Source organism: Gymnodraco acuticeps, unplaced genomic scaffold (genome assembly GCF_902827175.1).
Source record: "Gymnodraco acuticeps unplaced genomic scaffold, fGymAcu1.1, whole genome shotgun sequence".
NCBI lineage: Eukaryota > Metazoa > Chordata > Actinopteri > Perciformes > Bathydraconidae > Gymnodraco > Gymnodraco acuticeps.
This window is the reverse complement of record NW_022991443.1, coordinates 912927-937248: the sequence shown is the minus strand read 5'-3', so window position 1 is coordinate 937248 and position 24322 is coordinate 912927. Positions and strand designations below refer to the sequence as shown.

Below are 24322 nucleotides of genomic sequence, written 5' to 3'. Positions count from 1 at the left end.
TTTTTATTTGCCTCTGCCTGGAAGGGCAACATTAGAGGCTGAGGACACAAAACAAAGGTTACTGTCTGAACTCAATGTACTTACAATTACAAGCCATTTGGTAAGGTGTGAAACGGAAAACTCTTAAATACTTGCACTGTATTCAAGTTATTTAGCTTTGAAGACAAATGTTTACAACATTTAAAAGAATGTTTCAGCCTTAACAGCCATTGTATGTAATTATCTTCCCTGTCTTCACACTCAAATTAGCCTGTTAATGACAGATTTGACTCCTATCCTTGGGGTTAACCATTTCTTCACTAAATTTGGTCTTCACATGCCAAGAGGTGTGCGAAGTCACTAATCACTCTTAATTGTGGGTTAAGTGTTCTGTTGATGCTACCCTTTTTGGCAGACTTTGAAATATAAATGTTTTCTTCAGTGCCTTTCAACATAACACTTTAAAAGGGTGTTGATAAAACGGGAAAGGCTTCTGAAAAAAATTAGGCCAAAATACAGTCTCCATTAAGAAGAAAGAATGTATTCAGGAGAGGGCAACCACAGTCTTTCCGAAAAGATTAAAATAAGATTTATCAATAACAGTTTTTACTCTTGACTCTATGCAGGGAGTTTAACTGAAAGGTTGAGGTTCTTCAGATCCAAAATGAATCCCTGATGTCTATCTAGTAAATAATACTGCTGCTCTTAGTCATATGATGCAAGTAGTAAGATGAGTGCATGCAGAGTTCAACCCATGCGATGTATATTGGGGGTCTTTGTTCGTCGGGTGCCTTGTTTGTGTCTTTAGAACTCCAAAGGTCTTTAAGTTGTCCTGACGATGGTCCCTTAGCCTTAACCTTATTCCAACCCTAACCCTTCCACATTGTGTCACTTTTGGCACAGTGAATACATGTATTCGTTTTCCATTGACTCGTGTTGACCCAATGAAATAGACCATGAATTCAGGTTTGACCCGGGTCACCCTGTCTGTCTGGATTGGGTATAAAGGAGCTCTGTACAATGGTAAGTATCTGGTTACTCTTGACTAATTCAGCCTGTTTATTTTAATACTGTACATTGTTGAAAGGAAACGCTCATAGGCACATAAAGTGGTCATTGCGGTTGGAGCCAAATGTTAACTGCTACAATAGTGGGGCATACAAAGCAGCCTTGTAGCAGAAAGTGTTCGTTTTCCATCTGCTGCCGAATTGGGTGCATTTGCATGACTTAATAACAAGGTTTGCAAAATACCTGCTTTTCAGTAATCTTTACTTTAAAAACATTTCCCACTATGCCAATCACTGATCTGGGCGTGAACATTCTACCTTTGCAATGTCAGACATCAGAGAGGCTTTCTTGAATCTCCATTCTGTGGAATTTCTATCCCAGCTTCCCGAGGAGCTGCCAGCCTTGCCAACTAAAATGAAGGCTTTGGAGATTAGGCCAGGTTGTGGGGTTTTAGGGGGCGTTTACCTTGGATATGGGAACAGCAGATCATGCATCACTTTTATGATCCTCCACTATGCCTGATCATTGGCGTGCAAAATAGATGAACTGCCATGATGAGGTGCCAGGGTATGCTGTAAGTATAGGGAGTTTTGCGTAGCAGTAGTAACTGAGACATGGCTGTACCAGGACATTCCTGTCAGTTTTTACTTAAACTTTATGGCTTTCCCCTTCTCCACATGGACAGGAATAGAGTGTCTGGAAAAGGTAGGTATTAAGACGTTTGCAAATTCATAGACAAGAAAACATTTCTCTGTCCAAGCATTCAAACACCATCAATTTCCTTCAGATGATTTGAAGACTTTTGTAGCGCCATGATGCAATGTTTTTACAAGTGGGTCTACATCTGAGTAATGCAATAACGACCACAGCAATCGTCTATTTTAACAATAAAGTATTCTACAAATGATTCTATTGATTAATCAGATAATAAATCATTTTGCTTTATTAAAGACAAATAGTAAATAAAGCAAAAAATAATTCCAATTCTTGCTATGGCATGTACAGTATATGAATTTCTTGCCAATAAAATGTTTTAACTGCAATGTATTGTATAGGAAAATATTAACCAATGGAGGCAAAAACAAGGAGCTGAGGGCGGAAAGGGTTGACGGAATATTAGCAGTAACTTAATAAAACTTTAAAAAATATATATATCAATACTTTTACAGTAATTCCCCCTATTATTACATAATGTAACATCACAAGCTGAAACATTGTTTTTTTAAACATTGCTCTTTTTCTGTCCCTCTTGCTTAATGTTTGGCATCAAACGAATAATGAAACAGTTTTGTGATTGTTCTGCTCAGCATCATGCGGTCTGGTGCACAAATTCCAAATTATTACATAGTTATGAAAAGGTCTATTATTGCTTTGATGTTTCACCCAATAGCAAAACATTTGGATTTGTATAGCTCCTTGTTTTTCCGGGGATTTTGCTTCTGTAATGTTGCTGGCCATTTTTTTTCACATATGCTTTTAGTTTCCTGGATTTGTTGGATTTGTAAGGTCCATATGGGAGTAATATTCCATTTTTCATCTCCATACAAACAAAATAGGTTGCCTTCATGTACGGTTTGTTGAAATGCTTTTAATTGCCAGACAAATCCTCCACTCTGATTAGATCATAACATGATCCTTGTCTTGAATTTCCTCCATTTGTCAAAAAGTGGCCACAACAACTTCCATAATGTTATTGTTAGCCACAATATGTATGTGGCTTAGTTTCATGTGGTTCTCTTTGCGTAAAACCGCAATGTGATGATTGCAGGGTAAATACAGTGAGTCACCACATAATGATCTCATTGAAATCCAGTCTTACCTTTCCATTATGTTTGAAAATATTCCGATGATATCTACCAGAGAGAAACAATTAACAGGTAATTCAGTTAGGATAACTATCTTTGCTATGATATGTTAAATATAATTGAGTTATTGGAAACTAGCACTAATTCTCCTGCCAAAAGTTGATAGAATTGTCAAAATGTTTATAATTTTGACCTTAGCTCTTCTCTAAATAATAATAATTGCATTGGCAGATGTTTCTAACTAACAATGTTCCGTAAATAATGTTATGTTTAAAGGTTAAGGCCTGTTGACCTCCCTGTAAAATCTTAACCTCAAGTCCTTGATGTGCGTCAGTCTCTTTTGGAAAATGTGCCTTCATGAATTTTCTCATTGCCCTAACTGCTCTGTGAGTCACATCTCTCTCAGCAGCAATGCATCCCAGCGGCATCACTTTCCTCTGCTCCTGGACTCTGTCATTCAGTGCTAGTACAGGAAAAGTCCAGATGGATGCTGTTTTATATGTTTAGCATCACGCTGTTTTTCCCTTCAAAACAGCTTCTTTAAACACCATTTTCCCCTTTTAACTATGTCTCACCGCGCTCTGTGGGAAGAATGCACTGCGCCTCTTAACATTAGAGGTATTTACTAAACTTTAACCAAGGCCCCCCTTTTTTATACGACTTCCTCTGGAAGCCCGAACATTTCATTGAACTTTTTTTTCCCTTTGCCCTGTAAGACAAGTTGGACAACCTGCTGTGCTAATCGCTGCTGTCATCTATCTTTGATAAATGTGAGCTGACCAAACACAGTGTTTTCGGTCGGAATATTCTCACAGGCGGCTTTTGTGTCCCTAAATACACTGGAAAAACCTTTTTGTAGTCAAACAGTGACCACCGGGGCCAAGCTGTCAGTGAAGCACTCATGGGTTCAATTACAGGAAAGGCAGGAGGTGAAAGCAGGAGCCAGCGGATTCCAGGGCTTCTATCTCAAAACTTGAATTACGTAATCTTTATTAACGGTAACCTCTTCCACCTGTCGGCTCTGTTCTAACACAAGATCCTCAGTTTCAATTGTAAAAATGTTATCCCTTTGGCTTATTTGAAGAGATGATATTTCATTTAGATGCTTACTTAAAAACAAACGTAACATATCAAATAATTGAAATTGGAAATGGATTCACTGTGATACACTTTTTGATTGTTATTTTATTTAATTGAACCATTTTGTTTTTTAATGTGAGAAAGCTTTATTTATTATCCATTGTGAAACCAATACTTATGGTACTTATTAACTCAGTCTAGCTTGATTATTAACGCAGTTCAAATTGAAATGACATGCCTGACATTCCTCCTATGCCATTATAAAATCACCATGGGATGGATTACCCTAATTTCTGACACAAGGCAAACGGTTGAGTTACCATGGTTGGATTTCAAAATAATACAATAGAAAATGACTTGCTTAATTCAGTTAGACCTGGTCACGTATCGGGGTTAAATAAACTGTTCCATATTCCAGTAATATAGGAGACAGTATGCACCGGAGTGTCTGGCTCTTAGAGTGGCAGACCTCATGCCCTGGCAGACTATCAAGAGGTCTGGTGGTTTAAGCTGGTTATGGCTACCATGTGGTGTGCTGTCGCACAGCGTACTGTATGCAGGTCAGGTCGCGTCCGTCTGCTGACCACCCCACGAGCCAGTAGCTGGGACACACAGTCCTTGAGGGGAAGAAGAAACGGATTACCCTCGATCCCTTTTAGAATGATTCTGTCGCTTTGTGTAAACACAGCTGGCTACATGGCACTTCTTCAAAAAGAACTTTCGTGACATTGAAATGTGAAAGTTGTTCTGTCATGGGACAGAAAACAAAAACCACTTGTGACCCCATTTGGCCATTCCATTGTGTGCTTTTGGCTATGTGGGTATCAGCACGATATCAGGCATTTAAGTACATCTAACAATTAATTAAGGTGAGTTGAAAGGCAAAATATTCTCTTGGACGTCCTCTGCATTCATAGTATGTGTTCTACGATACATTTGAACACAGTGTAACCAGTAGAAATATAAATATACAAATCAATACTTTTCACTTTTTATCATATCATTTTGCTGCTTGAAGACTGATGCAGTCCTTTTGTTTGAACATGGCTTGTTTCCATTGTTTAGAAGAAGAATCAATTATAGCATGAGTCAATTTCAATAGAACAAAGCAAAAATAAATCTATCACAGAACTGGCATGGAAATATTTAATGGATAATTTCACTGGAAAATGTAGTCAATATGTTGCCTGCGGAAACCCAAGTCTTTCCAAAACACGTACACATATCTCTTTGTCCACATGGCAACAGCAGCATTCCAATGAGGTAGCTGTCAGGACTTTTATTTTTCTGTGGAGGGCCACTGGAGACACTTTGTTCTGTCTACCTCTTGACCTTAAGGTGGGGAGCCCAGGAGACATTGGTGGAATTGTTTCTCCGGCTGAGTCTCAATGGCCCCCTAACACTCCTAACTATCATGAAGAATAAGACAAAAAAAAACAACATATAATTGGGAAATTGTGCAATAAATGATAGGAAAGGACACATTTTCTGCATGTATAACATTTCAACAGAACCTGATTTAGTAATTCAGATTTGTATTATTTGCAAAGCCACATTCCAAAGCACTAAGCTTTATGATAAGCTTCGCTGAGAGAGCTCATTTTGGTCATTTTGAAGAAATTGTCAAGGGTTGCTAAGTGTTTCCCCATGCCACGCCATCTGCTCGGTGATGAAACAACTACCTTTTTGTCTTGACGTTTTCAGAGAAATAAGAGACAAAGAGCTAGTCAGATACTGTCAGAGATGAGTTCAACCCTCCTTTAGCGAAACTCATCTCGAGGCAATCTAGAACGAAGTTGGTGAGGTAACTACTTCGTATGCCTCAATGCTTATTTCATTTTGTAACGAGACAAAGAGGCCAACAACTGTATTGGATAATGACAACATTTTACTCTTACAGTACAAGTCTTAGATTTTAGTCTTCATTTGAGATTGTGTCAAGTGCCACAAGATATTTCTTATCTGTTGATGTCTTTATTAAATATGGAGCGTATGTAATATCACAACATGTATCAAAGTTCCGTACCTCTGGGCTTCAAACAGTCTTAAATAAAAAGATGTGGCTTTTAAACTTTGAAGGTAATGTAAGATTTCAGTATCCAACGGTATTTTTAATATAACACATTAGTACAAAAAGGTTGGATGTTTGAATACTCCAACATGTGTTTGTTTATCATTTCTTGTCTATTTGTGTTCCTTTTCCGTCATTTTCTTTTCAATTGTTAAAATGTATTGCCTTAGGATTTATCTCTAGTTTTGAAAAGGCTTATAGAAATAAATCCCCTTGCCTTACCCTGCTTTCATACACAATCTGATTCACGTGTCACCAGTCTGTAGCACGGTATCATTTTCTTTCAGAGCCCAGTCATGCTGCCCAAATAAATAACCAGCTGAAAAAATAGGAATCTTTTGGGCCCATTAATGTCGATCATCTTCTAATTGCCCATAACCGATGCCTGAGTGGGATGTCGGTGAAACTCTTTCTCGACAGAGAAGGAAAACAAAGCTAGTTCATGCTACATTGGTCACTGTGATACAATATACAACGGCAGATTATTTGAAATAAACAATTTCCCTGAAAACATTTGTTAAAGGAAAGGGTCATGTTAGTATGTCTGAGTAGTATTTCTTATATGACCATCTATTTTGCAAAATTGAACATGTTATAATTCCAACACTTATTCTAAAATTGTTCTATTTGCAATCTTTTTTAAGGATCTACTTTTTATCCATTTTCATTAATCAATGAAGAGTTTCTTCCTCTAGGCTTCCACTGCTTTGTAAACCTGAAATCATCTTAAATCAATGGTTATATTCTTAACATATTCAAATGGCTTTCTGGTTCCATGTTTCTTTGGGAAGTATTTGTATCGGAGACAATGGTCGGTTGCAGCAAAGCTAACCCCACACATTTCTTATCTGTAGTCTGCTAGGACGAGCCCTGAGTAATGAAAATGAGTTCCCCAAGGTGCTACACAGTTGGGTTCATTCTGCCTGGGAATATTCTTGATTGCGTTTTGGCTGCCCTAAGAATTAATAGCTCTTTAGGCACAAAGTCCAAAGAAGTGTCAGACATGTAGTTTCACTTTTCCAGCAGTGGAGCAAACGTAACGATTTGGCCTACTTGATGGTCCATTCATTCATTCTTCTAGCAACATCTAACTCAATGAAACCATAAGCTAAATAATGTATAGCTTTTTCTGTAATATAAAGTGACTAAATGGACTATTTGCCCAACTCTATATGTAGCTTGAGCTACTTCAATGGCCGTTTCGACAACCTCCCCTTAAATATACTTCCTCCTTAGTCTTAGGTCTATGTTCTAGACCTAAGTGATTTCCACATTCGGATATTGCACCCAATCAAAGAACTGAAGGACAAGTGTCAGAAGGGATCACTCAAAATCTATTGTAAGCAAGGTAATAACCTTTGCCAACAATATATAAGATGTTTTAACAAATATTCAAACCCTCAAATACGCTAACGGGATTCAAAGTCAAATCAATTAGTAAATCAATTCAATGTACTTTGATTCAGCTTTAACCTAAACTGTGTTTGGATAGCCATTCCCATTTTGAACTTATGTTCAGCATTAAGGAATGGAGTCAGCGCTTGGCAAACAAAGGACCCAGAAATCAGTACGGATCAAGTGGGTATCTTCCTAATTAGATTAGATTAAGTCCAGGAGTGAGGCCCTTTTTTCCTCTGTGAGATTCACGTACATCGAACCCGGTGGAAAATGTCTTCAATTTCCTCTGGGCTCATGCTCTCTTCTCAGTGAAAAAGCCAAGCCACTTTAGAAAACTTGAGATGGGGATTATGGATTATATCATTGGAGTGGAGGGGATTCTCTTTCTACAGTTGTGAAAAGAAGATACATTTCTACTCTCTTGGTGCTTTCTGACCCAAGGTAATCATTGCTTAATGTATTATATTCATCAAAATCAAAGCACATGTGTGAGTTTGCAGTGTGATAAATCATTTGTTTTACACTCTTGAGACTCATGAGTAGAGTGCAAGTGATCTTTCTCTGTGTTGAGCGGTAACTGAGTCTACCTATACCCCTCCAAGATTCAATCAACCTTTCTGAATAAAATATGCCATGAACATATTTCATTAATGTCAACATGATATAGTTTAGTATAGTCTGCTCAGAGATGTTTGAATAGTGTGGTTCAGTGCTCTGCTTTAGTAATAGAAGTGGGAATACAGATGTGCAGTCATAGCTGAAAGACAAGCTGTTCTCTCTGTAATGTTGGAATAAGGACTGCATTTGTCTCGTAAAATATTGTATTTAATTCACTCTAAGGGTGTTTTGTTTACATTATAGAGTCTCACTGGCCTTCTGATTTCAACAAAGTGTTTCAATTATGTATTCTTCGGAATTTCTGTGGAAAAGAGCTGCATGCTAACCTCATTCAGGGTTTATAAATCAAACCTCAAGGAAATCTGATACACATCACATTGTCTAGAATTTCATGGCATGATACAATAAGTCATGATGTTTGGTACAGTGTGTAAAACTTAAGCTCAAGCTCTTTTCAGACACTTCAGTTCTGAGAAAAGTTCCACTAAGGAAGTGATAATGCACAAGTGAGGCTTGACAGAGAGTTTGAAGAAGTGTTGTGCTTGCTACTAGTTTGACGGAGGTTTTACTTGAGTAGGACGTTACGTGAGCCTGGTCATCTGGATGTGTTTAGACTCTGTGTGCTCGGAGCTGGCAGCCAGATGGCTTCAGCTGAGGGACAATGAAATCTCCAGGGTCCGCAGGAGAGAAAGCCCTTATTCTGATTTGTCTCCTCGGATGAAACCACATCTGGGCAGCTTTAGCATACCTCTGCTGTGTGTGTGTGTGTGTGTGTGTGTGTGTGTGTGTGTGTGTGTGTGTGTGTGTGTGTGTGTGTGTGGTGTGTGATGTGTGTGTGTGTGTGTGTGTGTGTGTGTGTGTGTGTGGTGTGTGTGTGTGTGTGTGTGTGTGTGTGTGTGCTGTGATGTGTGTGTGTGTGTGATGTGTGTGTGTGTGTGTGTGTGTGTGTGTGTGTGGTGTTGTGTGTGGTGTGTGTGTGTGTGTGTGTGGTGTGTGTGTGTGTGTGTGTGTGTGTGTGTGTGTGTGGTGTGTGTGTGGGTGTGTGTGTGGTGTGTGGTGTGTGTTGTGTGTGGTGTGTGTGGTGTGTGTGTGTGTGTGTGTGATGTGCTGTGTGTGTGTGTGTGTGTGTGTGTGTGTGTGTGTGTGTGTGTGTGTGTGTGTGTGTGTGTGTGTGTGTGTGTGTGTGTGTGTGATGGGCATGGAGGGCATGGAGGGCATGGAGACCCTGCAGTTCTTTGTTCACTTAATGCTCTCAGTTGATTATTTGACAGCAAATGGTCATTTGTTGGTCCGATTTAAGTGTTTGTCACAATACTGGATGGTATTTGTATTTATTTAATACCGTGGGCTAGTTATTCGATCTGTTGATGAAAATGTGCGTGGCACCTTATCAAACCCTCCGAGAGACATAGAAAAAAGCTTATTTACTAAAATGAGCTTACTTTTTCTTGTTATGTGCTAACATTCTGACTGGTTCAATTTCATTCAGTTTTTTAAGTTTTACACCCTCCGTCATTTGTTTACACCGCCTTCTTTTGAAAATTCACTACAAATGCTACAATGTGTGAAAGAACAGTATTCATCATCACGCAAGACAATATATATTACAATATAATATACAATATATCAAAATTATTTTTGCGTGATATGAAACATGATTTGTATCTGGAGTAGGCGGATTCAAATGCCAGGCAGACACAATTTGTGATCAATTGTAAAGGTCATTTAAGATGAGATAAAATAAACCTTTATTAATCCCAATGGGGAAATTCTGGAGTTTAAAGCAGCAACAGAGTGAGAGTGAAACTGTACAGGATAGTACAGGTTGACACAAGGTAAAATACAATGAAAATATAAAATCATATAGTAACTGTTCAAACCAGATATCACAACAAGATAAACGTTGATTATTTGAACCAACATATATACATATTTGATTTAGAATCACTTCATCATTTAAACAGAGCTATCATTTTTCAGTGACCAATAACTTTAACTGACGTTTATTTCATGCTTGGGGTACAGTTGTTAGCATTTAATGTTTTGAAGGATAAGCGCTTATAGCCAATCGATAGATGAATATTCTATGTGGTGTTCTCAGACAAACAAGTTTTAAATTGTAAAAACAGCACTAGTATTGGTTTTATGATTTGTATCAGCACTATATTAAGATTCTCAGCCCATTAAGTCTTTCTTAGTACACATAAAAGGCACATGATTGGCAACTTGGAGCATAGATTCACTGAAGTCAACGAGTGCTTTTTCAAAGTTATTTCCAGTGGTCAGATTGTCTTCTGTTTCCAACTATATACAAGACAGCTCCTGTTGTGATTTTTTATTATTTCACGCGTCATCATGAAGGCTTGCACCGGCAGCTCCCTGAGCTTTGGCATGACCACTTGCTGTGCCATTTCATCACATTCTTTGGCCTCTACTCTATGTCAAATCAGTTTTCTGACATATATTCTGAAGTATCCTTCATCAACTGTTGCCTGCTGTCCTCAGGAACTCCAATGCATACCAGCTCTGTTCAAAAGCTACATTTTACAGATGTATTGGCCGTGGCTGCACACAGGTTTTGCAGTTGGGGAAATACAATAGACTTGCGGTTCACATAAATAAGTGTTTCCAGATGTGGTGGCAGTGCGGATGAGTGGATGGTGTACAATGGGGAATTGTGGTGTCTTGACAGATAACGCATCATTTGTCATTAAAACGTGACAAATGCATAGGTGCGTTTACTTTCCACAAAACCTTATTTAAAGAGGCAACATTTATTCTACATTTCCAAAATGCATGGAAGCCGATTTCTTATACCTAATTTCCACTTCATGGGCCGTCTGGATTTGCCTCACTTTTTTCTATTCTCTATTTCTCAATTTAATTTTCCACTGTCGATCTATGTAGGCGTGATGCTCTGCCGATTGCCATAGTGGCGTCGCGTTAAACTGCCGTGACATCAATCCTTTCATCGGCACCCAAACAGAAAAAGTCTGTAAACTGTTGCTATTCCTCAGTGCTTTCACTCCTAGTACCGGTTCAGCTTGCTTGGAACCTAAGGTGGTACCGAAAAAGTACCTGGTTCTATTGACAACTTTTGCTAAAAGAAAACAAAAAAATAGGTATAGGAATTAAGTAGAGTCGTGGTGTCGGCATTAGTTTACTTACTTGGCAATGGTTAGTCTGACTCATTGTTGGGTTAAATACTTTTCTTGAAGGCACATTGACACCACCATTTTTTATTATGCCCCAACAATCTGGAACAAACGTCAAACGTCCGCTGAAACACTTCCGATTTTCAAATCCAGACTAAAAACGCATCTATTTGCCGCTGCTTTTAATTGAGCTGCTCATACTCACACTACAGTATGCATTTTAGTCATGTATTCTGTACCTGCTGTGTTTATTTATTTTATTTCATTATCTTTGCTTTTTATGCCTGTTTTTAAATGCCATTTAATTATGTATTTATGCTGTATTTGTTCTTAAATGTGTTTTGTTTTTATTTTGTAAAGCACTTTGAATCGCCACGTGCTGAAAAGTGCCATATACATAAAATTGTCTTGCCTTGCCTTATGTACGCCCAAGACAATTACATTACAAATTTGGGGAGAAAAAACATTTTGTTGGAATCAACGTTAGCTTTTACCTTGTTGCTTGTCAAAGGGTTCTTCCCAGAAAAGGTTAGACATTTGACATACTATTAACACCCACTTTATTACCAGTCCTCTGAAATAGGATGAGGCTCAGGTCTACCATAATGTTTTGTAATCTTTTTTGAAAACTACATATGGATTTTAGCTTGTAGATGTACGGTGAGACAGCTGGGCCTCAACAAATGCCTTTTTTGTAACCCCAGTAGTCAAATTCAAAAGTCAGTCAACTTTATTGTCAATTCCTCTATTTGTATACACCAGTATCAGTAACTGCAGCTATACATTTTCCACATAATGAAGCAGAGATTTCCTGTCGTGTAGAATTTGAGGTTCTTGTGTTCAAATGTGTCTAAAAGCTTGTCTTTGTTTATGCCATTTCTTGCAGCATCAACAATAAACTGCAGCAGCCAGAAGCCGCATCTGGAGTCCTGGAGTACGCCATGAAGCATTTTGGAGAACTGGTGAGTGTTCTTTTGTTTGTTTTCTTCTGTATTTTTTGCCTCCCATTAAAAAAAAAAAAGTAAACCTGATGTTAGGTTGTAGTCAGACCCACGTTTCTTCTTTCCTTTCAACCGTTCTGCTACATTGGCGTTGCAGGGGTGCTGTTGCAGAAGGGTTCATAACTAGTAACTATAGCAACAGCCTTAACAAACTCAGACCTTTGCATTTCACGATGCATTTTCAGTCAACTGACATTCTCAGTGGGACATGGTGTCTGAACACATACTCTACTTCCTGGCATATCCTTTACCCTCACTTGCATGAGGATAAGGGCCATTTGAGACCCAGAACACCCTGTGCTTAATGTGCAGCACGTGGAAAACCATCTGCTTTGCTGATCAGTATTCAGGGGCAAGAATTAAGGACTTTTTGTCCAAACAGACAGGATGTTTGGACTTTCTTGCATATTTGAATAACTTTAATGTGCTCATCCTGTGTATAACCTAAAAACAACTTGAGAGTACTTTCTGCATCCTGTCTTTCCATCGGTAATGGATTTTCCAAGTAATTATTATTTATTTTTTTAAAGAGCTTGCATTTCAGTGACTCTCTACTCCTTAGTGTTTCATGTTCTGTGTAGATGGAGCTCGCCCATAAATGGAATAACAATGATAAACAGTGTACAGGCAATTTACATCATTACACAGATTTTCCATATCAATTACATTAATAGTGGTTCTGATCCTTATCCCTCCCAAATTGCATCACTCAGTAACTATGTTTTTTGTTTGTTTGTTGTCTGGCCGTCTCAAACAGGCTTTACAGAATCAGTACCAATTATGAATCAAATCATGACCGAACAAATTGTTACCAAAAACATGTAAACAAACCATGTTCTTGTATGGGAGCATTTGATATTACTATAACAAGGAACGTGAACAGTGATATATTTTGTTTTTAATCATAAAGGTGTGTGGCACAGTGGGTTGTACGGCGCAGTGGGTTGTGCGTTGATGCTCGGATCAGGGGGTCACAGGTTCAAACCCTACTGCAGTCAGCATGTCGTTGTGTCCCTGGGAAAGACACTTCACCCCAAATAGCTCCTGTGGTGATCGCCCACAGTATTGAGTATGTAAGTCGCTTTGGATAAAAGCGTCTAACAAGTAACATGTGATGTAATAAAGAAACTGTGGACAAAAGTCATTATTTAACTGAGTCGCACACTTAAAAACAGCCAATACATTCATCATAATGGAGTAATGTATGACTAATGGAACTGTGCTTTTAAAAAAACATAAACAAAATTTTTGCTAATAGAATGCACCTGCTTGATTTTATGAAGTGGTTATATTTAGCCTCGAGTCAAGGGAAATTATTTTTCCAAACCATTAGGAACTGTTCTGGAAAATGTCTTTGTGAACTTCATTTATGTTTCTCTGTAAAAGCATGTTGAAAGTGAAAAGACTGTGTAAAAACAGCTTCACTGCACTTCCAGGAGCCTCGTTTATGAGGTGAATGGTTGGAACGCTTTTTATTGTGGGAGGATGCAAGGTTTCCCTGTTTAGTGTATTGGTCAGGAATCATCAGTAAAGCATAGGTTGGAAGATATCTGTTTGGATCATTATTGGTTGATGTCTACCTTGAGAAGGCAATACCTAAAAATTACTTTTACAGGACGCCAACTTTTAAATTAAGAGGTCCAGGGCTGATTTATTATTTTGGGAAACTCCAATAAGTCGTACAATATTATAATGAAAGTTGTGTTATTAATCTCTTTGTTTACACTAAAAGAGCAAACTTGTTAGTGTTCGGAATGCTACATGGTTACAGTTTCACACGACTCCTTTCTGCTTCTATCTTCTAGGAAATCCAAGCCACTTGGTATGAGAAGCTGCACGAGTGGGAAGATGCCCTGGGAGCCTACGACAAGAAGATTGACATAAACAAAGAGGATCCAGAGCTGATCCTGGGCAGAATGCGCTGCTTAGAGGCCCTGGGAGAATGGTACGTCGGTTGTAATAACTGTTGTGAGTTCAGTAGAGCTGCAACAACTTGTACAACTTGTTTCAGCCTTTAAGTCCCAGATTCATTGATTTGTTATCAACTATATATAACGTCAGTTCAGTTTTCGTAAACATACTGCAATGGGATTGTTATATTATAAATGTATTCTGGTATTCCTTTAACCTTTTTTAAGTATTTTAATGTCATCTACGACATTATCGACTTCTTGCAACTCTTCTCAGGTTATTTCTAGAAAGGTGCAAGCGACAGTCTCACTTTCAACTGCCTCTTATATCTTGGGACCGTACCTGCCTCACACATGGTTTAGCACGTTGTTACCATTTTCAGGCAATTTGAAATGTATCCTAGATACAGTGAATTATTTCGAGACTTCACAAAGCTTATAAACTGACAATGTATAGAGCTAGATAAAGAGAGAAGAAGCCCTGACAGTCTACGATGTCTTCAGTTATTAACCTTAGTTTAAATGGATGAATGGATCATCACTTCCGCGAAACTCGCGGAAGTGATTTCAAAACAAAAAGCGCTCGTTTGCTTGGAACGGTGATATTATAAACAAGGGGAAACTAGGGGAATTTAGCGATCACAACGAAAACGGCCAGGACACACATTGAGCCCAGAAAATGAATGTTATTAAGGGCTGTAAATATAATAAGCCTGTGTCTAAAATGGACAACATTGTTAGGAGATTTAAACTATACAGCTATAGCGGCCAAAATCATAAAAATATAAGAAAGAAATATAACGCAAAGCGCCGCTGAGGCACCCGTCAGCGAATCTTACGCATGGGTAAAAATCAAGATCCGAGCAAAAGTCGTTTCAGTGCAATTTATTATCAACACATCAAGCATTTTTATGCTGTTTTATGCTTTTATGCTGCTGTATTGCCTTGTCGGTTCGATTAAATTGTGTTTTCTGTTTTAGCTGTTTTAACTTTTAAATGCACTGTAAGGCGACCTTGGGTGTCCTGAAAGGCGCCTCGAAATAAAACGTATTATTATTATTTATTTTTTTCCTTCCTTCTTACCCGAGGGTGCGCCGCTCACTACCACCTGTTTCCCATATTTATAATGAGCAGGTATCCCCTCCCCCGGTGCCCAAAGGCTGCCTTTACAAAAACAGAGGCATGTACAACTTATTTGATAAACTTAAATAAGAATTAAAAGGAAGATTTACTATAAACAAAAAAGAACAATAAAATAAATGGATAACTATTGGATCCCCCAGTCAGAGCTGGTTGATGTCGCCAGGGAAAAGAAAGTTTGGGGCTCTCTGCTGGAACTGCTACCCCCGCGACCCGACCACGGATAAGCGGAAGAAGATGGATGGATGGATAACTATTAAATAATATAAGCTCCTAGATATGGCTTCATCAACAGCGGTTCTGCACTGCGGTCACCTCAGCCGTCTCTCGAGTTTTTTTTTCAAATCAGCAGCTCTTTTAAGTTAAGTTAAAGTTAAAGCCTTTTATTGTCATTATATGAGTATAACGAGATTCAGAGTGCAACTCTGTCCCGGTGTGCAAAAAATACAAACAAATACATAACACTAAAAAACACGGAAATAGGACAGACAACATACAATCATACGGGGGAATAAATAGTTAAAAATATTGATATAAAAATAGTGCATTAAAAGTGTGTGTATGTGTGAGAATGGTTACGGTTACTGCATTAAGTGTGGTGGTTGAGCAGCCTGACGGCCCAGGGGTAGAAACTGTTTTTGAGTCTGTTTGACCGTGACTTGAAGCTCCTGTATCTCCTCCCAGAAGGCAGGAGAGAGAACAGTCTGTGACCTGGGTGAGAGCTGTCCTTTATTATTTTGTTAGCTCTGCTGAGGCAGCGGGAGGTGGAGATGTGTTCCAGAGAGGGCAGGGGGCAGCCGATGGTTTTCTCTGCCATCCTGATCACTCTCTGCAGGGCTTTCTTGTCCGCAGCTGAGCAACCTACATACCACCCGAGATGGTATTTTCCCCTTGCTATATTTGAAGATCGATACAAATATTTGTTACCACAAGTTCTCAATAAAAGTGACACTGTTGGACTCGGTACTAGTTTGACTACCAAAAATAAAATGAATTAAAACTGCGGTCGCACTTGTGCGCGCAGTGATGAGCGGGCCCTCGCGTCCGTGCGCCTGTCGGGGAGGGCAGCCGGTCGTCCCGGCGTCAAGCAGACGCTCGCGAGTCCTGGGAAATGAGCCGTTTCTCATTTCTCAAATTTTTGCGTCCCAGACTCCGAGGTCCTCCGGCAGCAACCCGGAAACGGATGTCGGCGCGCCGTCTCGAAGGAAAACAAATTTCTCTAAAGGGTCGTCGAGGATCGATTATCGAGGAGGCTGTCTGGAGGAGCCGTAACCGAGGATACACTGATTTAGAGGAGAGAGGAGTGTCTCTAGAGGAGCTATAACCGAGGGTACACTGAAGTATTCTCCTGAGACGATTTCAGCCAACGTTTAAAAAGAGGTGTGACGCATGGCTGGACTTCTGTCAACGAAGCACAGCTCTGCAAACTGTTCCCGTTGTGATTATAAGTTATTTGAGATGATCAAATGTGCATCAGACTTTCTGCCCTTTACCGTTTGTTTACTCACTAATCACATGTCCCCTGGATGTTAGGATTTTTTTTTTCTCAACACAACTGCTTTCATTGTGACGCGATGTTTACAGTGAGAACAGCTGCTGAGGTCAGTGCAGAAAGCAGAACAGTGTGTATAATATATATCGCTCAATAACAAATGTAACAGGCCTACATTTCACACTTTATTTGTAGGCTTTAGGAGATATCTACTAATAAACAGTAGGGTTAGGGTTAGGGAGTGTATAGGTGTCTTTTGTAATGAATATGCCGCCAGCAAAGGGCGTTGTTGGACTAACAGTAGGTGTGTGTGTGTGTGTGTGTGTGTGTGTGTGTGTGTGTGTGTGTGTGTGTGTGTGTGTGTGTGTGTGTGTGTGTGTGTGGTGTGTGTGTGTGTGTGTGTGTGTGTGTGTGTGTGTGTGTGTGTGTGTGTGTGTGTGTGTGTGTGTGTGTGTGTGTGTGTGTGTGTGTGTGTGTGTGTGTGTGTGTGTGTGTGTGTGTGTGTGTGTGTGTGTGTGTGTGTGCGCCAGGCAGACAGGCAGGTCTCAGTAGAAGATTGTACACTTTACGAATATAATAGTTTTTTATGGACACATTTACCATTCAATCTCGTCCAACTGATCTTGCAGCTGTCACTCCTCGGCTCTTGGTAGTTCAGGCATTTATCAAACCTGGCAACTCCGGGCTTCCTGGCAGCTGTCAATCAAAGTCCAGTGGCTCCGCCCCAAAGTGCCAGAAACTTTTCACGCGCGCGTAAACAGACTCCGCGAGCGAGTGAGGCTGACACTCCCGCGAGGGAGCAAGAGGGCTGTCTCATAGCCTCTCGCGAGCGAGCGCATAGCCTCTCGCGAGCGAGCGCATAGCCTCTCGCGAGCGAGCGCATAGCCTCTCGCGAGCGAGCGCATAGCCTCTCGCGAGCGAGCGCATAGCCTCTCGCGAGCGAGCGCATAGCCTCTCGCGAGCGAGCGCATAGCCTCTCGCGAGCGAGCGCATAGCCTCTCGCGAGCGAGCGCATAGCCTCTCGCGAGCGAGCGCATAGCCTCTCGCGGGGGTTTAATCTGCGCGCGAGGGTCATTTCATGCGTGTGTAAAAGCACATTTTCCGCTCGTGAGTAGCATGTTTTGCGCGCTAGAATATTGACCCAAATCTGACTCCATACCAGCGCTACAGTTGAATTTTCTACTGCAACACTCCCCACACGCACACAGTGTACCCGCGACTGTTACAATGAAGGCTCGATAATCAGCTCACGACATTTTACAAGTGGGTGGTGGATCTTACCTCCTCTAGTGGGGTCCGGGGGCATGCTTCCCCGGGAAGATTTTTTTTAAATATTTAAGTTAAAAGCATCAATCTGGTGCACTTTGAGAGCAACATTAAGAGATCTATGGATACTAAGAGTATTCAATGACCTCCTGGTCACTACAGACTCTGGTGACTCTGCCATCCTTATGCTCTTAGACCTCACAGCTGCTTTTGATACGATTGACCACTCCATCCTTATCTCTCGTCTAGAGCACAGTGTGGGTATCAGGGGCACTGCCTTAGAGTGGTTCAGGTCCTATCTGTCCAAGAGATCTTTCTCTGTTACGCTTGGTGACTTTACATCCTCTTCTGCCCCCTTATCCTGTGGAGTTCCCCAAGGTTCTATTTTGGGGCCTATTTTATTTTCCTTATACCTTCTCCCCCTTGGACTGATTTTTAGAAAATATGGCGTCTCCTACCACCTTTATGCGGACGACTCCCAATTATATCTACCCCTAAGAAAAAACACTAGTTCTCTGATGCCCCTGGTTGACTGTCTTAATGACATAAAGGCCTGGATGGCGCTAAACTTTTTAAATATAAATGAGAGCAAAACGGAGGTAATTGTGTTTGGACCAAATGGTGATGTCCCTTCCATTGACCTGGGTTCCCTGCAACAGTTTGCAAAACCCATGGTCACAAATCTGGGTGTCAAAATTGACCGTGCTTTTAAATTAGATAAACAGATAAACTCTGTGGTTAAATCCAGTTTTTATCACTTGAGGCTCCTGTCCAAAATTAAACCGGTTTTATCCTTTTTAAACTTTGAGCGTGTAATTCATGCCTTTGTTTCTACTCGTCTAGATTACTGTAATGCACTTTATGCCGGCCTAAACCAGACCACGCTGGCCCGCCTGCAGCTTGTACAAAACGCTGCGGCGCGGCTGCTTACAGGAACCCGCAAGTTTGAACACATCACACCAGTTCTGGCTTCGCTCCACTGGCTTCCTGTCCATTTTAGAGTCCATTTTAAGATTTTATTGTTTGTTTTTAAATCTCTTAATGGGCTGGCCCCAGAGTACATCTCCGACCTCTTACAGGTGTACACCCCCTCAAGGGCTTTGAGGTCGGCTGATCAGCTGCTGCTTGTAGTCCCAAAAACAACAAAAAAAGACCAGGGGAGACCGAGCGTTCTCATCGGTAGCCCCCAGGCTCTGGAACGACCTGTTAAATGTTAAATTGTCGCCCACTCTTGAAGTTTTTAAGTCCCGCCTAAAAACCCACCTTTTTTCCCTCGCTTACGAGTCAGTCTGAGCTATGTCTTACCTATTTGTATGCTTTTACTGTCTGTCCATAGCCTTTATGTGCCTTGTATTTATTCTTATGTGTGCTTTTTTTATCTTTTCTTATGTGTGCTTTTTATCTATTCGTATAATATTATATTTTATTATAATGTTATGTTCATTGTGAAGCACTTTGGCAAACCCTCTGTTTTTGAACTGTGCTATATAAATAAAGTGGATTGGATTGGATTGGATACATCTCTCAACAACACCCATATGAAACAGAACTACAAACAGATTTTCTATTTCTTTATAGATATTTTACAAATCACTCCCCTTTTAAAACAAACCGTTTGAGACCCACTGAGATAACTAGACTAAAGTTAACTATCTAAACACTGAGAGTCCTTTACTTCACCTGAGCTGAGGTTATCTTAGACTCTCAGTCTGACAGGAGAGAGTTCTCCCTCCACCTTGTTGTTGAAAAAGCTCCTTATATCCGTTAGCTTGGCTAGCTAGCACCAGATGCTAACCACAACGATCTCCGGTAGATACCCACCGGTGCGCGAGCTCTCTCTCTCTCGCTCGCTCGCGCACGCACACAAAATGGCTCGTGCCAAACACACACAGAGCAGAGCTTGAATGAAACACAGAGACCCAGAAGTAAGCTACTTGTATTCACGAGGCTATGCTATTATGTGCAGAATCCCTCTCGCTTTCAGGTGGTTTTGATTGAGTGTCCACACGTGGACGTTTAAGGACTAAAAAACGATCAATTTTTCACTTTGCTGTTAGCAAATCATTTGGCGCTCTAGCTAACAGGAAGTCACTCAAGTGTCACAAAGTAATTTAGCCTATGGGTAGGTCAAAAATCGCCTAATCATATCACCTGTGTTGGCTTTATGTTTGTGGTCAAAAATGTGTTTGTTTTACATTTGCATTGATGTAATCAATAATTTTTCTAATTTAATAAAAATAATAATAATAATTTTCGGAAAGAAAAAAACCCCCACATATTTCTTGGTGGTGCTTAGGGGGCGCCGCCCCTGCTCTAACCTAGACAGTTAATCTCACATTTGAATCAAGGGGATTTACAAAAACATTTGAACACTTGAATTATGTGATGTGGTCTCTTGCTTCTGTTAAACTTCACATATCAACCTGCTGTACTGCAGCTGCTTTACATCTGACTGTGTCGGGCACTCAAACTCAAGCTTTTTTCATGTTATGCTGATGAAGGCTTGTGTCAGTACGACATGTTTATATACATTTTTCAGATACGATTCACTCAAACAGCAACAACAAAACTTTCCTCCTTCCCCACTCAAAAATATCCATATTCTGCAAGAAAAGACAAATAAATATATGATAATAGTACAACTATATATATAAGTTAATGATAAATACATTATTAAAAAAAAAAAGCATTTTTGGGGTTTATCCAGATTTTCTAGATCCATATAGAAGTCTTGGCTCCCGCCAGGGCCAGCAAATGCCCTGAACCCCCCTGATAAAAAAACAGGCAGAGACTGCAACCACACCATTAAAGACCAACCCGAGAAACACCCACTGGGGCGATCCTTGTCAGAGCCCCCGAGGACATAAAGTCACTATTGGACCCTTTGACCTTTTAATGCCACTATTTTGGCCTTTTAACCCCAACCCTAATTTATCTCTCAGCTGATCTTTAAACGACCGATAAGCATGAAAGGTAATGTTAATAACATAATATTATTTCAAAGTTGGGTTGGATAATTATTTTTTTCCCAGTGTATACAATAGTCTTTTGTTTGGAGTCAAGAATTTACTGCAAAAAAACTCTTTACATTTCCTGTATTCAGCACTTGTGTCCTTATAAAGTAGAATGTTACTTTTTCCTTACTTAAAATGCCCTGCACACCAACACAGGCAATTATTCTGTCTGATTAAGTTCTTTTCAGGTCATAGTTCGATAAGATATACTAGGGCATCACGTCAAAAATGAACATGTTATAAACCTACTTTAGACATTTTGGTATGCGGTTGCAGGTAAAGCGATTTAAGTGTAATCGATAACACAGAAAAAAACTGCATTCTAGTGAGTTAGTCCTAGTATTTTGCATGCTGGCTCACTGTCATGGTTTACTGGAACACTTCATGGAACTGAGTCATCGTTGACGTGTGACGTGAAAACTGTACTTGCCTTGTCCAAACAACGCAGGTACAAGGAAAAACTCAGACGGAGATGTGAAAGTGAAGACCCCTGTGTGGGCAGACCTTAGGGGTTTTAGTGTAGGGCTTTTGAAAGACTCTTTACAATGCATGTGTTCTTTCAGCATCTTTTCAGTTGAAATACCAAATATGTGAATAATAGCCTGCTGTGTCAAATTATAACCCGAGCTCTTCTTTACTCTGGACTCTCTCGTGTTTGTGCGCTGCAGACAAACGCCCAGTGTACCGGAGCTTTCTGTACTTGTTGCTTTCATGTTATGCGATAGTCAGGCAGCTGGAGAACGGCTTCCCTTCGCTGACCCCCATCCAAACCTGCCCTTTTTTTTGCTCTGTCTGTGCCTTCCCTCTATCTCTCCCTCATCTGACCTCGCTCGGGCATCCTGTCTGCAGAACACATGCAATGGGTTTGATCTCATCTTGGATAGTGACGCACGCTGATTATTGTTAATGAGGGAATTCGTTTTGGTTATACGCACCTAACCGTCTTTAAAGAACAAATGAATTATTAAGTAATTGCAGATGTAAAATAAGTCTTATCTCCTACTTATACTCGGATAGATGGACTTGGCTTATTCAAATGTTGTTTGTGAGCCAAAAGAAGTACATTTTATGTCTTGACATATATGCATTATTTTAAGACTTTAAGAGCTGTTTTATCTGTAGTTTTGCTAAGAATATCACATTTTGAAGGATGACTTTCAGACACTATGTGGTATGCAAATAATGTAAGAATCCTTTGCATAGCTTTATAGTGGTTCTTGTTAGCAATGTCTACAAAAATACTTGTCAACTGAATACCTGATCAATAAAGGAAATGGTTCTCAACTCAAGTTGCAAGCCCCCAGAATAATCAGATGAGTTTTTTGTGAGGTTGGGCGCAGACTCTTGCATTTTCAAGAGTTAGGTAAGTTTAGTTTCTATGGTTACCTCCCCTGCTAGCTTAAGCCGCTTCACACAGATGTCATCTGATTGTTTGCACTCAGTGGTAAACAAACTTAAAGTTAACTCTCGGGTACATTTAGAGCGGTGCATTTCGCTGAAGTGTAAAGATTACACCTAGTCGAGTAGAAACGCAACGTCAACGCAGAGCTGTTTTCCCACTTGCTATGTTAATGCAGCTTTTTTTTCTTTTTGGTGTCTAAATAGTTTTGGGCTTATGATGACTTTAAGTCCTGCATGTTTGTTTTTTTAATAGGTTTTTTTCTCCATCTGTCAACCCCAGAAACGATCTTGCAACCTCCCTTGGAGATATTTTAGATCTGTTTCTAAATAACTAATATCATTACTTTCTTCTACCATCTGATGCCTGTGGTTAATCTCTTCTAGGGGCCAGTTGCACCAGCAGTGCTGCGAGGAGTGGACCCTGGTGAGTGAGGAGACCCAGGCCAAGATGGCTCGAATGGCTGCTGCTGCCGCCTGGGGTCTAGGTAACCACTCAAATATAATCCTTTGACTGAAAATGTTTTAAAGAAAAGGTCAGCGATGAACATTGTAGTAGCAGTCAGCCGTGTTTTAATAGAAGACTTTTGCATGGAGCATTTAGTCCATCCTCTTCCCGACTCAGTGCAACAATGCAATCAAACCGAGCAGCAAAGAAAACAGTTACGGCTCTTGCCAAGGCCCGCTCTCACATAACCAGATGGGAATGGTATCCAGTCATAACATTGACATATCGTAACGTGCAATGGTGGAGAAAAGCAGGGACCACACTGCAGAAGCGTCCTTCGAGGTTTGCGGTCTGCTGCTTTGACTTTGTAAAGTCAATCGTAAACCCTGAGACGAAACTCAACCTGCAGGCCTGTCCGTGTGAAAGACTCGGACCATCTTTTATTGTTGTTATTGGGAGGCAAAATGTTGAAGTTGCAATCATTTATGTTATCACAAGCTGAAATGGAGGGTAGTTCAAAATGGCAGTATAAAGGGCTGTTTAATGTCAATCTGTCTCAGGCTTGCCAAGAGGTGTCAAGCCAACTCAGAACCCATCGACTCTCAATAAGCAGATACCTGCATATAAATTCAGAGAAATACATTTAAAACCTAAATTGACACCAGAATCTGAGATTGCGTTTCGGCCACAGGGTTCCTTCTCATTTGCACTCTATATCGTTATGGAACTAAAGCCTGCTTAAATGTGATTGGTAAATTCGATGTCAAAACAAAAGATAAATGGCAATTTTTACAATACTACCATTTTGTCAAGTTGCCTTTATGTTATCAGAGATTCAGTCTTTTTTTTTCGTAACTTGATTGTTGTTTTTTCAGGTCACTGGGACAGCATGGAGGAGTACACGTGTATGATCCCAAGAGACACACATGATGGCGCGTTTTATAGAGCAGTGCTAGCCCTGCATCAGGACCTCTTCTCATTGGCTCAGCAGGTGGGTTAAATCATCACTCACAAATATACCCAATGGATACGATTTCCCCCGGAACAGAGGTATATTATGGCGCATTTCCACTGTAGGGCCTCGCACGGCTTAGTACGGTATAGTTAGGCCTTGGTAGGCCAGGCTCACTTTATGCTGCGTTTCCATTCAAGTTTAGTAGCTGGAGCAGTAACTATGGTAACGCAGTGTAGGCGCAGTCGTGACGTCATCTTCAATGCGAACCACAAAATCAACATCAGCCGTTAGCTGTGTTAGCACTCAGAGCTCACAGCTCCTCATATCTGTTCAGAAACTAGACAAAAGTTAAACAAGTACAAACCACAGACTGTCTGTGTCATGGCGAATACAGTCGCTGGTTTATTTACAGTGGGGCAAAAAAGTATTTAGTCAGCCACCAATTGTGCAAGTTCTTCCACTTAAAAAGATGAGAGAGGCCTGTAATTTTCATCCTAGGTATACCTCAACTATGAGAGACAGAATGAGAAGAAAAATCCTGATCTGATTTTTAAAGAATTTATTTGCAAATTATGGTGGAAAAT

At 40.2% G+C, this 24322-nt stretch overlaps 1 protein-coding gene across 1 annotated transcript in view; it reads left to right on the top strand.

The window, feature by feature from the left end:
* Nucleotides 1-24322, top strand: part of mtor (mechanistic target of rapamycin kinase) — a 127816-nt gene that overhangs the window by 56650 nt on the left and 46844 nt on the right. The window contains exons 29-32 of the mRNA XM_034196335.1: nucleotides 12001-12076; nucleotides 13921-14060; nucleotides 22723-22823; nucleotides 23659-23774. Coding sequence (XP_034052226.1) covers nucleotides 12001-12076; nucleotides 13921-14060; nucleotides 22723-22823; nucleotides 23659-23774 — 433 coding nt within the window. The remainder of the gene's footprint in view (nucleotides 1-12000; nucleotides 12077-13920; nucleotides 14061-22722; nucleotides 22824-23658; nucleotides 23775-24322) is intronic.